The sequence below is a fragment of the Helianthus annuus genome, chromosome 13 (genome assembly GCF_002127325.2).
Source record: "Helianthus annuus cultivar XRQ/B chromosome 13, HanXRQr2.0-SUNRISE, whole genome shotgun sequence".
In the NCBI taxonomy this organism is placed as follows: Eukaryota; Viridiplantae; Streptophyta; class Magnoliopsida; order Asterales; family Asteraceae; genus Helianthus; species Helianthus annuus.
In genome coordinates, this window is record NC_035445.2 from 155,629,401 (window position 1) to 155,645,141 (window position 15,741).

General features: G+C 40.5%; 1 protein-coding gene across 1 annotated transcript; it reads right to left on the reverse strand.

Moving 5' to 3' along the window:
- Positions 1 to 12,109: 12,109 nt before the first annotated feature.
- On the reverse strand, positions 12,110 to 14,327 carry LOC110901978 (pentatricopeptide repeat-containing protein At1g63330). Its single transcript, XM_035981667.1, has one exon. The coding sequence runs from the start codon at positions 14,216 to 14,218 to the stop codon at positions 12,371 to 12,373; it is 1,848 nt and encodes a 615-aa protein (XP_035837560.1). The 5' UTR covers positions 14,219 to 14,327; the 3' UTR covers positions 12,110 to 12,370.
- Positions 14,328 to 15,741: the final 1,414 nt, after the last annotated feature.

The window sequence follows — 15,741 nt, forward strand, 5'->3', positions numbered from 1 at the left end:
TGAGCTCTTAATAGCTCTCAATCTGACCACATCTTGAGTGAGGGAGAGGGATAGATCGGCTACTGATCTAAATGTAGTAGGCCTTGAAGCCTTGACGCTTGCCTTTATCTCCGGTGCCAGACCCCCAATAAATCGAGCAATCCTATGCGGCTCCGGGGTCACTAGATAAGGCACTAAACGAGACAAGGTGTTGAACGTAGTGAGATATGCCTGACAATCGAGGTTTTTCATAACCAGGGATACGAAATCCGATTCTATTCTTTCGACCTCATGCTGCGGACAGAAATTCTCCTTGATCAGTGCTACAAACTGATCCCATGTCATGCTATACAGAGCGGTCTTTCCAGTAGCTTGTAGAAGCGACTTCCACCATGCTAACGCGTCTCCCTTGAACGACTGGGACGCGTACTTCACAACATCCCTATCAGCACACCCGCTGATATCAACCACAGTATCCATCTCATCAATCCACTTCATACAATCGACGGCTCCCTTTTCCCCAGTGAAATCTCTGGGCTTGCAAGATACGAAATACTTGTACGTACAGGACCTGCTGTGCGTATCATGCTTCATCTTAACTTCTTGCTTTGGGATGCTGCTGTGGTTGGAGGAGTGATTATCATCCTCATCCTTCTTCGGCTCACTCTTTTTAGAAGGTGGCTTACTATGAGCCTCAGAATGAGTCTTGGGCTTTACGTGCGTTACTGTTCGGGTCCTACTCCGAGTACCGCTAGATTCCCTGAATTGCCTATCCATAGCTTTGGCAACAGCGTTATCTATCAGTGCTTGCAACTCTGCACCGGTGACGTGAATCTTTGCATTATCTGAGTGTTCCCCAGAATGACTGTTGGTCTCCTCCGATTTGGCCATTGTAGCTTTAAGCTACAATAAAGGACAAGGTCTATTTAGAAACCTAACAGTATTATCGTTCTAGACGATTTATTAACCATGGTATCAAGAACCTTAACAGTTAATTTAATAAATTTCATTCAGGCTCTTATTAGCAATCAAGGAATGAAAATATATATATTGGCATCATAGGCCTAGTCACTACGGACAGCTACTAAATTGTAAATTTAGATTTTTATAGGATTATAAATTGTATAATTAAACAAATAATCCTTTACTAGACAGGGGGTCATAAACCACAACTGCCACTATATGACATAGTCATAACCCGTAGGTATCAAGTCATTAATAGGCTTGTATACAGATATAATCTGTAGATAATTTATTAAAAAAAAAAGGTGGCTTGTGTGATTTTTCAGATCACGCTTAGCCAGGAATGTTAACATGTTTTCAGATGTTAACAGGGAGTTGAATCTTTTCAACCAGGTTTTACCATCATGGCCAGGCCTGTTAATAAGGCATTCAAGCTAGGTTATACCTTACTAAGATTCTTATAAATGGCAAATCAAATAAAAATTGATATTTTCCATTATTGAATATTAAATTCATGCACATAAATAAAATGAGAAATTCCAATTAACCATTTCAAATTTCAAATAAAGTAACTAATACATCCTTGCCCTAAACGGGACTTTAATTCAAATAACATGAATAACATGCCCACGCAGGGGCTAAACAAATAACAACAACAACTAAGCAAAACAAACCCACGCAGGGGTTAACAGAACAACATACCCACACAGGGGTAGAATAAGGGAAAATATACCCACGCAGGGGTAGAGTACAGGAATAGATGTCCACGCAGGGACATGAGTAATGAGATAACAATCAAAGGATTCAATGATCCTTCTTACTCTTACCCTTGAGTAAGTCAAACACCTTCTTGAACATGCCACTGTTGCGTCGGCGATCAGCTCGCATCTCGTGTTGCAACTCACGTCGCATGCTGTTAATCCCATGCAGGATTTCTTGAACCTGCGGCGGCGACATCATAGGCGCCGGTGGCGGTGGCTGGTACTGATGCGGCTGCGATGGCTGTGGCTGCTGGTAACCCGGAGGGTAACCAAAAGTAGACTGCCCAGCAGCCCAAGTGTCTCCAAATGGACCACTAGGTGGAAGCGAGCTGTAGTTTGCAGCTTGCCAATAAGGGTCTCCTGTGTAGTCGTAACCCTGAGGGAAAACCTGCTCGAACGGGTTAAACTGGGCTGCGCTAGCATAAGCCGGAATCGGCTCTCCATAGTTCTGCGGCGGCAGAGGCGGGATCGGTACTGAAGTGACCTCCGATATGGGATGCGGAGACTCCCCCGTCTCGGACTCCTCGTGAAGAGGCGTGTAGCGGCTGCTACCAACGTGTGGAGGGGTGCCTATGCGAATCCCTCCGCGCGTAGACATACGCGCGTTCCTCCTTGGCCTCTGAGGCGGAGGAGGTAAATCTGGTGGCGGCGGTGGCGACGGAGTGATCACGTCGCGCCAGAGGGCCTCAGATAGGTCCTGCTGCAAGGGCGGCTGCTGAAGCTGCTGCTGCTGAGAGTGGTGCTGCGAGTGCACCGGCGATCCATGGTGTGACTGGAGCATCGGAGAGTTGTGGCGGCTGGGGGTGTAATACCAATCGTGCTGCCGAAACCTCTCCTGAAAGCTGTCAACACCATTGTAGGGTGATCCCCTAAATGGTGACCCATCCGATATCTCGATGGGATGGTTAGGCGTACCTGACGGTGGCAGTGAATGGTCCGTGTCCTCGTCAACTTCCATCTCGTGATCACCAGGAAAGTGGTCCTCCGGTCCTAGTGGGTTATGACCCACCGGCTCGTCCAAATAAGCATCAGGGTTATACATACCCTGGTAAACTGGTGCTGGGTATTGGTGAGGCGACTGATGAAGAGGTATATAAGATCCATGAGAACCATGGGGCCCATTCTCCGAGTGGGGCCCAAATGATTGGGGTAGTGATGGCGAAGTGCTCATAGATACCGAGTGTCTAGCCGGCTCGGCGAATGATCCCCAAAGATCATTGGCTGCAGTGTTGTGCGTAGCTGACGGGGCTCGCCTGTGTGAAGGTCCTGCCTCATGGTCGTGAGATGTAGCGAATCCTCCTCGACCTCTCATACGTGGCGGCATAATGATCCTGTCAAAATTTAAACAAGTTGCACAACAAGATATATAAGACAAAGCTAATAATAAAAATAAAATAAAATAAACGAAATGTTGAACATTTCCTAAGTTCTTTGTCTAGACTCGAAAATCGAGGAATGTGCAATTGTGTAACTGAGATTAAATACATTAGGATAGTGTTTAATTCACTCAGCGTTGGCTCTGATACCAACCTGTCACACCCCGATTTCCACGTGTCACCGGTGGGCCCGGTGTGGGGTACAGTGACGTAGTTGGCATCGTCATAGACAATCAACACAATATAATAATGCACAGCGGAAGCAGAATAGATACATTTCAACTTTTAAATAAAGTGCAATAATAATATCACAGTAGATGAAACGGATCCACAGGCGGATCAATAAAATAAGATAAAAATTGTTCAACAGATATTTTGTCGTCCGAGCTTGCGAGACTATAGTGGACGCTCTTAGGAAACAGCCAGCCTATTTCGTATAGTACCTGCACTTAACCTTTTGGGAAAAATACGTCAGTTTACACTGGTAAATACAAATCAACTGACTCATTTTGAAAATGATTGAAAATTGATTTAAATGCACAAGGCATAAATATTTTTATTAACTTGGGATAATTATGCAATATAAACTTGTGAACGAATTACATGCACTCGTATCTTTGGTGGCCCGGGATCTGCTGTCCGGGCTAAAGATTAAATGACACACCACATTAAAGAGTTATACACGCCGGGTGTACGCCTACACCCCGTGCTCTGGTCGTGGCCATCTCGTAAGATAATGCCAAGGATATCCGGGACACGGTCAATAACCCCCCAAAGCCTAAAGTAAGACAAGACTGTTTAAACGAAGTCGCACAAGCTATTCAAGACTGTACACCCATAAGGCGCAGGACTTGTGCGCCCGATCAAGCGGTATTTTAAATACCGTACCCCAAGCCCGTATAGGGAAAATAAGTCAAAATGTATTTACCTGAGCAAGTATGTAACACAAACGGTAAGTGTGGTAGCTTTTACTGGGCCTCCTAATCTGGAACAAAGGTTTATAATAACCTATTAGATTTCTAACGGGTCTTTTATTTAAGCCTAAGCTTGACCGGTTAGTTTTAAGGATGATACGGCTTACGCACGATTAAGCGAAAGACCGGATAGAATGTGATTTAGACCCGACAAGTTTGAATACTTATATAATATGGGTATACTAAATACATTCTGGATTTTGAGATAAAAATGATAACGTTTGACCCGTTTCGGTCAATTTACGCATACTAGTTACGTAAACCGAACCGAACGCAAAAAGGGCGTTACGGGCCAAAAGAGTCAAATGCAAGTTCCCTGAGATAATATGCTTTAAATATGATATAACATCAGTAAGTTATGTCCTATATTGCCCGGAATAATTTTAAACTCAATTTATGCCTTATAAGGGCATTTTGGTCATTTAAAAGATTATAAAAGAGTCAAATTAGAAATCTGAGTTTCGGGTCTGGTTTATACAGTAAATATACTTCATTTAACATGTTATAACAGTAGGGTATGACCCATATACCAAACTTAACAGTTAAAATCAAACTATGCACCGTAGGGGTATTTTAGTAATTTCACAAGGGCTAAAACCGCCAAAACTGGAAACCTGAGTTCATATACTTATACTTACTGTTATTATATGAAAATATACATATTACATCAGTAGGTATGAGTTTTATATGTTTAAAATGGATATAACGCTTACTATGCGTTAAAAACGCTAAAAATGCGATTTAACGCCGTTTCCGGGTTTTCAAAACAAATCTGGGATTTTTATATTTCCAGAATACTTAAAATAATTTATTTAACATATAAAATCAGTAGGAAAAGGTTTCGGGTCAAAAGAATGCATAAAACTCATTTTATGGCCTAAACGGTCAAACCGACATAAACCGAAATAACTAGGCGATCTAAGATACGATCAGCCAAAAATTAAATAAAAATCATCTAAAATCCCAAAATATTATATAGCATCAGTGGGTAAAAAGTTTTGTATCAAAACGTGGCCAGAAATGGGTTATACGCGAAAAGGGCCGTTTATGTAACTTAAGAACATAGTTTTACGCTAATGGTCATAACTCAAAATCTGGACCACCAACTGATCCGAAATTTTCGGTGCAAGTTTATATATTAGAAATAAAGATTTCTACTCTTTCACTTTTCCAAAAATCACGTTTTATATCAAAAAGGGCAAAATAGTCAACTTTTAAGCATAATCGGAAACATGCAATTGAATCGGCTAAGTATAGACTCAAGCAACAAAAATTCCAGAAAGTTTTACCAAAATAAAAATGGTCAAAAATGCCCTCCAATACAGATCTCAAACATGCATGTACGAATCCGAATCGATAGTCTACGAAATAGTCGTTTTACAAGACTTTCGGTTCCGATTCGTATCTATACTAAAGATTGTCGAGTTGATTGTGGTAAAACACATTCTTATATTCATTATAAAGCTATCTATGATGATCAAACAGATTGCATGTCATTTACATTACCATTCAAGCTTATTTTTGCAACAATCACTTCTGTTGACTTTTTAGAAACACGTTTGACTCGACAATTAGCATGCATATAGTGGGATTCAGATAATACCCTTTTGAGGGTTTGTTTCCCACATAAATACCAACATATATCTGGTTTCAATTTGAAAAATGACTGAGTGAAACTCGTTTAATCAGAAAGTCAAAGTGTAAGAACAATCAGTTTGACTTTTACTAATATCTGATGTAAGAACGAATTAAGGACTGAATTAGAAGCTTACAAAGGTCCTATTGAAGCTTATCTAACACTTGGAGTCGGCCTTGATGTCCAGAAATGCTCCAGAAGTCTGCCTTGAAGGTTCTTGCAAATGAGAGCTTCTTGATCACAAAGGGAATGCCAAGAAAATGAGCTTTGATCTGCTTTAAAGCTGAATTCAGAGGCTTGGGAGTAGCACACTGTTGTCCTAGCCATGCAAGACATCTAATTGGAGCAAAAGGAGGTGGCCACAGCTGTTTACAACTTGAAATTCGGACTTAAAATGAGATTTTCGCGAATTTTTGGTACTGGGGGTCTCACGCGGCCCGCTTGGGTCAGTCCAGGCGGGTCGCCTGACCTGCTGTTCAGCCAACAACTTTCAAACATGGCAGATTTGGTCCCTGAACTTGCACGCGATGTTTCGGCTACTTTTCTCGACCCGTAAACCCCCAAACTTGGTTTTTAAGAACCTTGGGACATTTACCTGCATGGTAATGTCCTCGGATAACTTTGCGCTCAACCGAAAAGCCATGAAATTCGACGTTGACGCTTTTAGTCCCTTAAGTACGGTTTTGGCCATAACTTTCTCATACGTTGACGAAACTTCACGAAATTTTAACCACATATTCTAGTGAGTATATTTTAGCTTCTCAAAGCTTTGGTTCTGCCAAAAGTTCACTCAGAGGTATAAATTAAACATGTTGACACTTTTGGCCCCTATAGTTTGCAATTCCTCACTTTTGTGCAATTTCCGCGTCGTATGATCCATGAACCACCCGTTTAAGGTTATGAACATTATGTAGGGTTATCATAGAGTCTATTTATCCATTGTTGACACTTTGGACCCTTACGTTCCATAGTTTTCACTGTTTGTCACTTTTAGTCCCTCTAAAGTATATTTTCACATACCGGAACCTTATGACACGTGTCAAGACATTGTTGGACGAAATTTTTCGAGGTGTTACATCCTCACCCCCTTAAAAGAAATCTCGACCTCGAGATTTACTGAAACAAATGAGGGTATTTCTCTTGCATCGTGGATTCCACTTCCCACGTGTATTCGGGACCTCTACGGGCATCCCATTTGACCTTAACAATAGGCACGTGCTTCCTTCGAAGCTTCTTTACCTGTCGATCCTCAATCGACAAAGGTTTTTCCACAAATTTCAGACTCTCGTCTATGTGTATATCTGTATGCGGTATAACCAGTGATTCGTCAGCGATACACTTCTTCAGATTACAGATGTGGAACACATTGTGAATAGCACTAAGCTCTTCAGGCAAGTTTAACTTGTAAGCGACTGACCCGACACGTTCGATAATCTCGAAAGGTCCTATATATCTCGGGCTTAGCTTGCCTTTCTTTCCAAATCGCATCACACCCTTCCAGGGCGATACTTTAAGCAATACCTTATCACCTACATCGAAGTGAAAATCTTTGCGCTTAGGATCCGCATAACTTTTCTGCCTATCCCTGGCAGCTTTCAAACGATCGCGAATCTGAACGATCTTGTCTGTCGTCTCAAAGACGATATCTGGTCCAGACAACTGGACATCCCCAACTTCTGCCCAACAAATGGGCGATCTACACTTTCTACCGTATAAGGCCTCAAAAGGCGCAGCCTTTATGCTGGAATGGTAGCTATTGTTGTAGGAGAATTCAATCAGTGGTAGGTTCTTATCCCAACTACCACCCAAGTCGATCGCACATGCACGAAGCATGTCTTCCAAAGTTTGAATAGTACGCTCACTCTGACCATCAGTCTGAGGATGATAGGCCGTACTAAAATTCAAACGAGTGCCCAACGATTGTTGGAAACTCTTCCAAAAATGCGACGTATATCTAGTATCTCTATCGGAGATAATGGATATAGGTATACCATGTAGCGCTACTATCTTATCGACGTATAATTGGGCTAACATATCTGAGCTATACGTCTCCTTGATGGGTAGAAAATGAGCTGACTTAGTCAGTCTATCTACTATGACCCATATGGTATCATTTCCCTTTTTCGTCTTCGGCAACTTGGTGATGAAATCCATTGTCACCATTTCCCATTTCCATTTGGGAATTTCCGGTTGCTGAAGCAAACCTGACGGCTTCTGATGCTCAGCTTTGACTTGCGCACAAGTCAAACATTTAGCTACATGCTCAGCTACTGACTTTTTCAACCCAATCCACCAGTAGTTTGATTTCAGATCCTGGTACATCTTATCAGCTCAAGGATGAACGGAATATTTAGAGCTGTGGGCTTCCTGGAGGATAACATCCCGAAGTCCTCCATAAAATGGAACCCATATTCGTCCGTTTAGTCGTAGCATTCCATCTTTGTCGTAGGATAACTGCTCCTCAGTTACTCCTAACTTTTCTGCAGGATAGTTAGCTTCCAGCACAGCTTCCTTCTGTGCAGCTAACACCCTATCATTCAAATTATTTCTTATTTCAATGCGCTTGGCATTGATTCTGATTGGTTTTACCCTTTCCTTTCTGCTTAAGGCATCGGCAACTACATTAGCCTTGCCTGGATGGTATCTTATCTCACAATCATAATCGTTTAGAGTTTCCATCCAATGCCTTTGACGCATGTTCAATTCCTTCTGATTGAACAAGTGTTGAAGACTCTTGTGATCCGAATAAATTATACACTTGGTTCCATACAAGTAATGTCTCCATAACTTCAAAGCAAACACAACTGCACCCAATTCCAAATCGTGGGTGGTGTAGTTCTTCTCGTGCACCTTGAGCTGGCGAGAAGCGTAGGCAATGACTTTGCCTTTCTGCATGAGTACACAGCCCATGCCAGTATGTGATGCATCACAATACACCACAAATTCTTCAATACCATCGGGCAATGTCAACACTGGAGCATTGCTCAACTTTTTCTTCAAAATGTCGAAGGATTCCTGCTGCTTAGGGCCCCAATCAAACTTAATCTTCTTACGAGTCAACGAAGTTAGGGGCGCAGCAATTCTCGAAAAGTTCTCGATAAATCGCCTATAATATCCTGCCAATCCGAGGAAGCTGCGAATCTCGGTAGGAGTCTTCGGCTCCTGCCAGTTCATGACTGCTTCTACTTTAGCGGGATCTACTTGGATACCACGCTCGCTTACTACATGTCCAAGGAATTGGACTTCTCGAAGCCAAAATTCACACTTCGAAAATTTGGCATAAAGCTTCTCTTGATGCAGAAGTTTGAGAATACAACGAAGGTGTTTCTCATGGTCAGCTTAGCTCTTCGAGTAGATAAGGATGTCGTCGATAAAGACGATAACGAATTTATCTAGATAGGGCTTGCAGACACGATTCATGAGATCCATGAACGCGGCTGGTGCGTTAGTGAGCCCAAACGGCATCACTAGGAACTCGTAATGTCCATAACGAGTCCTAAACGCTGTCTTGTGCACGTCTTCATCCTTGACCTTTAACTGATGATAACCTGACCTTAGGTCAATCTTGGAGAAATAGCTTGCTCCTTGCAACTGATCGAACAGATTGTCGATCCTGGGTAACGGATACCGATTCTTGATAGTGACCTTGTTAAGCTCACGATAATCGATGCACAGACGCATCGATCCATCCTTCTTTTTAACGAACAAGATTGGCGCTCCCCAAGGAGACGAGCTAGGTCTAATAAAACCTTTAGCTAACAAATCATCCAACTGCGTCCTCAACTCCTTCATCTCCGTTGGTGCCAATCTGTATGGTGCTCTTGCTACAGGTGCAGCGCCTGGAATGATGTCTATCCGAAACTCCACTTGTCTATCCGGTGGCAAACCGGGTAGTTCTTCAGGAAATACTTCAGGATATTCTGAGATAACAGGGATATCCTCAATCTTCGGCTTCGGCTCATCAATGGTAACTTGTGCCATATAAATGACACATCCTTTCTGCATGCATCTGGATGCCTTGAGCATGGACACTTGCTCCGGCAATCCATGATGGGTATCTCCTTGAATAGTAAGTGACTCACCAGACGGAGTCTTCACTATCACCTGCTTTCTATTGCACAGAATCTGAGCTTGGTTACTCGACAACCAATCCATGCCTATCACTATGTCGAATCCAGCTAGCTTAAAGGGAAGCAAGGATAGCGGGAAAGAATGATTCCTAATGGATATAACACATCTTTCAAACATGGCAGATTTGGTCCCTGAACTTGCACGCGATGTTTCGGCTACTTTTCTCGACCCGTAAACCCCCAAACTTGGTTTTTAAGAACCTTGGGACATTTACCTGCATGGTAATGTCCTCGGATAACTTTGCGCTCAACCGAAAAGCCATGAAATTCGACGTTGACGCTTTTAGTCCCTTAAGTACGGTTTTGGCCATAACTTTCTCATACGTTGACGAAACTTCACGAAATTTTAACCACATATTCTAGTGAGTATATTTTAGCTTCTCAAAGCTTTGGTTCTGCCAAAAGTTCACTCAGAGGTATAAATTAAACATGTTGACACTTTTGGCCCCTATAGTTTGCAATTCCTCACTTTTGTGCAATTTCCGCGTCGTATGATCCATGAACCACCCGTTTAAGGTTATGAACATTATGTAGGGTTATCATAGAGTCTATTTATCCATTGTTGACACTTTGGACCCTTACGTTCCATAGTTTTCACTGTTTGTCACTTTTAGTCCCTCTAAAGTATATTTTCACATACCGGAACCTTATGACACGTGTCAAGACATTATTGGACGAAATTTTTCGAGGTGTTACAATATAGGAATATACTTAGTAAATCCCACCAATACCAAAGCTAAGGTAGGGTCTGAGGAGGGTAACATGTAGACAATCTTACCTCTAACTCGTAGGAATAGAGAGTCTGCTTCCAGTGAGACCCCCGACTCGATAGTAGTGCACATAACACTCAGCAATTGAGACAAAGACTGATTATTTCATATACCCCTTTGTCTTACGACTATCAACGCCACCACATGATGCATGATTAGCCATCAGTCTCTTTTAACGTTTTTTCACGTAATTAGTAAAATAACGTTAAAATTAGTGCACTTTCACTTTTGCCTTTCAAACGCCCACACATATATACATTATATACGCATACAACAAGCGAGGCGTTGTGGGAATCCTTTAAACATTTACGTCAAATGTTAATATCCAAAATGAATACACTTTTTTCCATTTTATTTTAATTTGTATAATTAATCATTATTATTATACTCATCCTTCTTCTTATTTCTTTCTTTTTCATTTTTAAAATTTTAATTTCTTTATCTCTCTTTTTTTATTTTTATTTTTATATTAACTTATTAGTTGCACAACGCTTTCAATCATACCTTTGCAACATGATTTTTCTTCTTTACATATTCATGTAAGTTTTTATTCAAAATCAACAAGCGAATAGACCGATGAAATTTTGCATATTAATTTAACATAATAGAATATTTTAACATACGTTCTTCCTAGCTTCTTTGTTCCTTAATGCTTTTGATCATATAAAAATCGACAAGCGGGTAGGACCCGGTTTTTTATCTCAATTTTTTTTTTCATCCATTTAAGTTGAACGGGATGGTTAGATCAGGTATCGGGTGAGGCATATTTGGGTAGAAAATTAACCCAGTAAATTTCGGTTTGGATATTGGTTAGGGAAATCCAACATCGGGTAAAGCGACTTACCCGAGTAAGAACTAAGCGCGACCCGACTTTCGTCAGGCGGTGATTTGTTGTGGAAGCGTCTTATCATCTAACCCTCTATTTTCCCCTTTTATTTTATCATCATCATTACCCACCCGATCAACACCCACAATCGAGTAATAACAAATATGTCCAAGCCCGTAATACCTAAATAAACTGACCCAATGAACCCAATAACCAAACAGCCTGAACTCGGCGACCCGATTGTGATACAAATTGAATGTCGGATGCTATATCATACACAAAAACCCGAATAACCCAACCCAAACTATTAAAATCTGATCTTATACGAACAAATCAAGAAGAAGAGAAACAGAAAGAGTTAGGTCACCCAAATCCATGGTTTTTATTCTATCATTAGGCGTTAGTTTATAGAAACACTAACACCTCGCAACACACTGGTGACAGTAAACAATCATACCAACATGTTTGGGTTCAACTGATTCTGCATCATGTCATTTCTGTCTAATATTAATTCAGTAGTCATTCATATCATTGTTGCTGAAACTGACAATGGCTGTTTATAAATAAGGCCTAATCTCCAAAAGCAATGCTCAGTAGCAATGAATGTAATCTGCTAATTATTTATATTAAAATAAACAGACTAGTACTATAGATGTACAGTTATTATTTAAAGCCAAAAAAAAAGAAGAAGAAATAATTTTGAACAAAAAGTCAAACATTGCAACATACAGGGTGACTTATGATTCCACAACAGTAAGACACCCAACAAAAAACCTAACAACCTTGCACAATTTTAAGCTAGAAAACACAATACAAACCAAAAGTCTTGATTAAAACCTTAAAATGAGACTGCTACTATCAATGGAATACAGATAATTTACTTTTCAAAATCGTTGAGTAGAATATGCCAAAAGTAAACACCAACTGAAACTAGCTACATATTTCATATTGTTATCTAGGCATAAGTGTTCATTCCTTTTGGGACAAGCTTACCTATCAATTTAAGCATACTTCTATCTACTGAACCAGCTGCCATTTCATCAATCAACATCGATAAAGTTGAAGCATCAAGTGAGTACCTTCTTCCATCCATTTCCTGTAAAAGCATCTCAACATCATCGTAATTCTGCTTCTTAAGATATCCCTGGAGAAGAACATTGTAAGTAACACCATCTGGTGGGCAGCCACTCTCATCCATTCTACGAAACAAGTGCTTTGCTTCCTTTAGTAAACCTTCCCCACACAAGCCACTAACCATCACGGTATATGTCTGAACATCAGGTTGCAAACCTTTTAGAGTTAGGTCTTGGAAAAGATCCCTTGCAATATCAAACTTCCCACATTTGCTAGCACCTTCAATAAGGATTGTGTACACCACGATATTAGAATTTAGCTTGCTATCACCAACCAGATGAAACAAAGAGAGCGCCTCTTCAACTTGATGGTTGTTGCAAAGGCCATCTAATATTATTCCGTAAGTGCATTCATCTGGAATAAGGCCTTGTGCTCGCATCCCATCAAAGAATTTGCGTGCAGCTCCACAACGTCCGACCCGAAACAAACCCTGTAACATGGCACCGTAACTGACTATATCAGGTTTCAAACCTTTTCTTGTTATCTCATGAAACAAATGCATGGCCTCTTCTATTTTCAAACTCTTGCAATACCCATTCAGTAAACTGCTATAAGTAACAACATTAGGGACGAAACCTTTAGAAGTAAGTGAATCAAAAAGTGTCCTTGCTTTGGTCATTTCACCTCGCAGACAGTAACCGTCTATAAGTGTATTGTATGTCACTATGTCAGGAACCACACGTCTCTCAACCATGATGTCTATTACAGCCTCCGCTTCATCCACCCTACCTTCCTTGCAAAGTGCATCAACTAATATGCTAAAGGTATGCAAATCAGGAGAGATCCTTAGATCCTCCATTTCTTTTAGCAGCTTAGAGACCTCGTCCCAACGACATAAGTTACAAAGGCCATGAATGAGAGAGTTGTATGTGATGACATCTGGTTGAATTCCTTTGGCAAATACCATTTCATTGAAAAGCTTGGAAGCATCCTCTATCAGTTTGTCCTTGCAGAGACTATCAATGATGGTGCTATATATAACAACATTAGGCTCACAGCCGCTTTCATCCATAAGCCTAAGCAAACGAATGGCAATATCATTATTGCCAAACTTGCAAAGCCCTTTGATCATAGTGGAATACATAACTACATCAGGTTCACATAGTTTCTGTTTGATGAGCTTCTTGAAGAGCCTCTCAGCCTCAATAATCCTATCTTCACGAATGAGTCCATCTAAGAGTGTACTAAATATGAAGACATTTGGGACAACAGCTCGCCTGAAGCAACAGCCCAGGAGTGCAAAGCCGTCGTTGGTGCGAGACATCTGACAACAACACTTGATTGCAATATTCATAGAGTACTTGCTAACTGGAACCCCAATAACGCACATTTGTTTAAAAAGATCAAGGCAAGAAGAAAAGTGTTTCATTTTGGTAACAGCATTCAACAGCTGATTAAACTTGATAACAGATGGGAGGGGTTTTCTCTGGATCATTTCATCGAACAGGTTAAAGGCATCATCCAAGCTGGTAACTTTTTGATACCTGGACAGAGGAGGATCCCCATTATTTGAAAAGGAAGTGGAGTGAAGAAGAGAAGCTAAAGAAGTGGAGTGAGGACTGAATTCTAAACCTAATCTGGAAGACGAAGGAAGAAGGAAGGAGGTGGTGATGAAATTACCTGTGAGATTGATGAAACAATGAAGACGTGAATTCAATCGAGTGATCATCGTCGATGATTCCGTTACAGAGAGACGTGAATTGATACACTCACTCGCTGATTTGATTTTGGTTTTGGCTTTGGTTTGGTAAAAAACGTAGAAAGCATGCCCTAGTAAACGAAGAAAAGAAAGGAAGAGTTCGGAAAAAAAAAGGTCTTCCCTTCAGTTAAAAAATTTAGGGGCTGTTTGTTTCGATCAGAACCCAGTCAGATATTGGTTGAAGTCTGACCGAGTCAGACTCATTTTGCCTATTTTTGCTCCATTCAGATGTGAACCAAACAGTCTGAGGTCTGACTGAATCACAGACCAGCCTCTTAATTGACCCAGTCAGATGTTATATTGTTCCAGAGTTCACAATCGAGTATTTGTTTGAAGCGTTACATTACGTGAAGCGATGTGAAGCGGCGAAGCGATGAAGTTGTGAAGCAACGCTCCAGCCAATCAGATCACCATTTGGGCCATTTTTTAAGCCCAACAGTCTTTACAAGGTACATATCGACCTTAGTCTGATTTTATTTTTGTTTCCTTTCTTTTTTTTCCTAAATGAAACTCGAAAACAAAAACAAGACATGTTTTATTTTCCTTTCTTTTCCTTCTTTAAATGAAACTTTAGAACACAAAATATTTTTACTTTCTTTCTATTTCCTTTCCTTTCCTTCTATTAATGAACTCTGGAACAATATAACATCATCTATATTATGATATTTTAGAGTAAAATGCTCGGATGCTCCATGTGGTTTGGTAAAATTAACCCAGTAATTTTCGGTTCGGATATTGGTTAGGGAAATCCAACATCGGGTAACGCGACTTACCCGAGTAAGAACTAAATGTTCTTTGTATGAAAATAAGGAGTAAGATTGTGATTCATCATTCATTACACTAGATATCAAAATGGTTATTTGAAGCACTTTGATTATTTGAAGCACAAGTTTGACTAAGAAAAGTCAAATGTGTGAAATTGTTAAACAACTATGGTTTTAGAAAGTTTTTAGATGTGTATTATAATATTTGTAAACAAAAAAAAGTGGATTAATAAAAGATAAATCGAGTATTAAAGTATTTGAATAAAGTAAGATTTTTATATAAAAACCCATTAAAGACAACATAAACAATTAGAGTTAAATGAATTGATAAAACAGGCTAATATTGTTTTTCATCCATTTAAGTTGAACAGGATGATTAGATCGGGTATCGGGTGAGGCATCTTTTTGTAGAAAATTAACCCAGTAATTTTCGGTTCGGATATTGGTTAGGGAAATCCAACATCGGGTAACGCGACTTACCCGAGTAAAAACTAAGCGCGATCCGGCTGTCGTCAGGCGGTGATTTGTTGTGGAAGCGTCCTTTCATCTAACCCTCTATTTCCCCTTTTTATTTTATCATCATCATTCCCCGCCCGATCAACACCCACAATCGAGTATTAACAAATATGTCCAAGCCCGTACTACCTAAATAAACCGACCCAATGAACCCAATAACCAAACAGCCTGAACTCGACGACCCGATTGTGATACGAATTGAATGTCGGATGC

What these genes read in the sequence shown, in the direction of transcription:
- LOC110901978 (XM_035981667.1), bottom strand. Translation starts at nt 14,218, where the DNA reads ATGATCACTCGATTGAATTCACGTCTTCATTGTTTCATCAATCTCACA.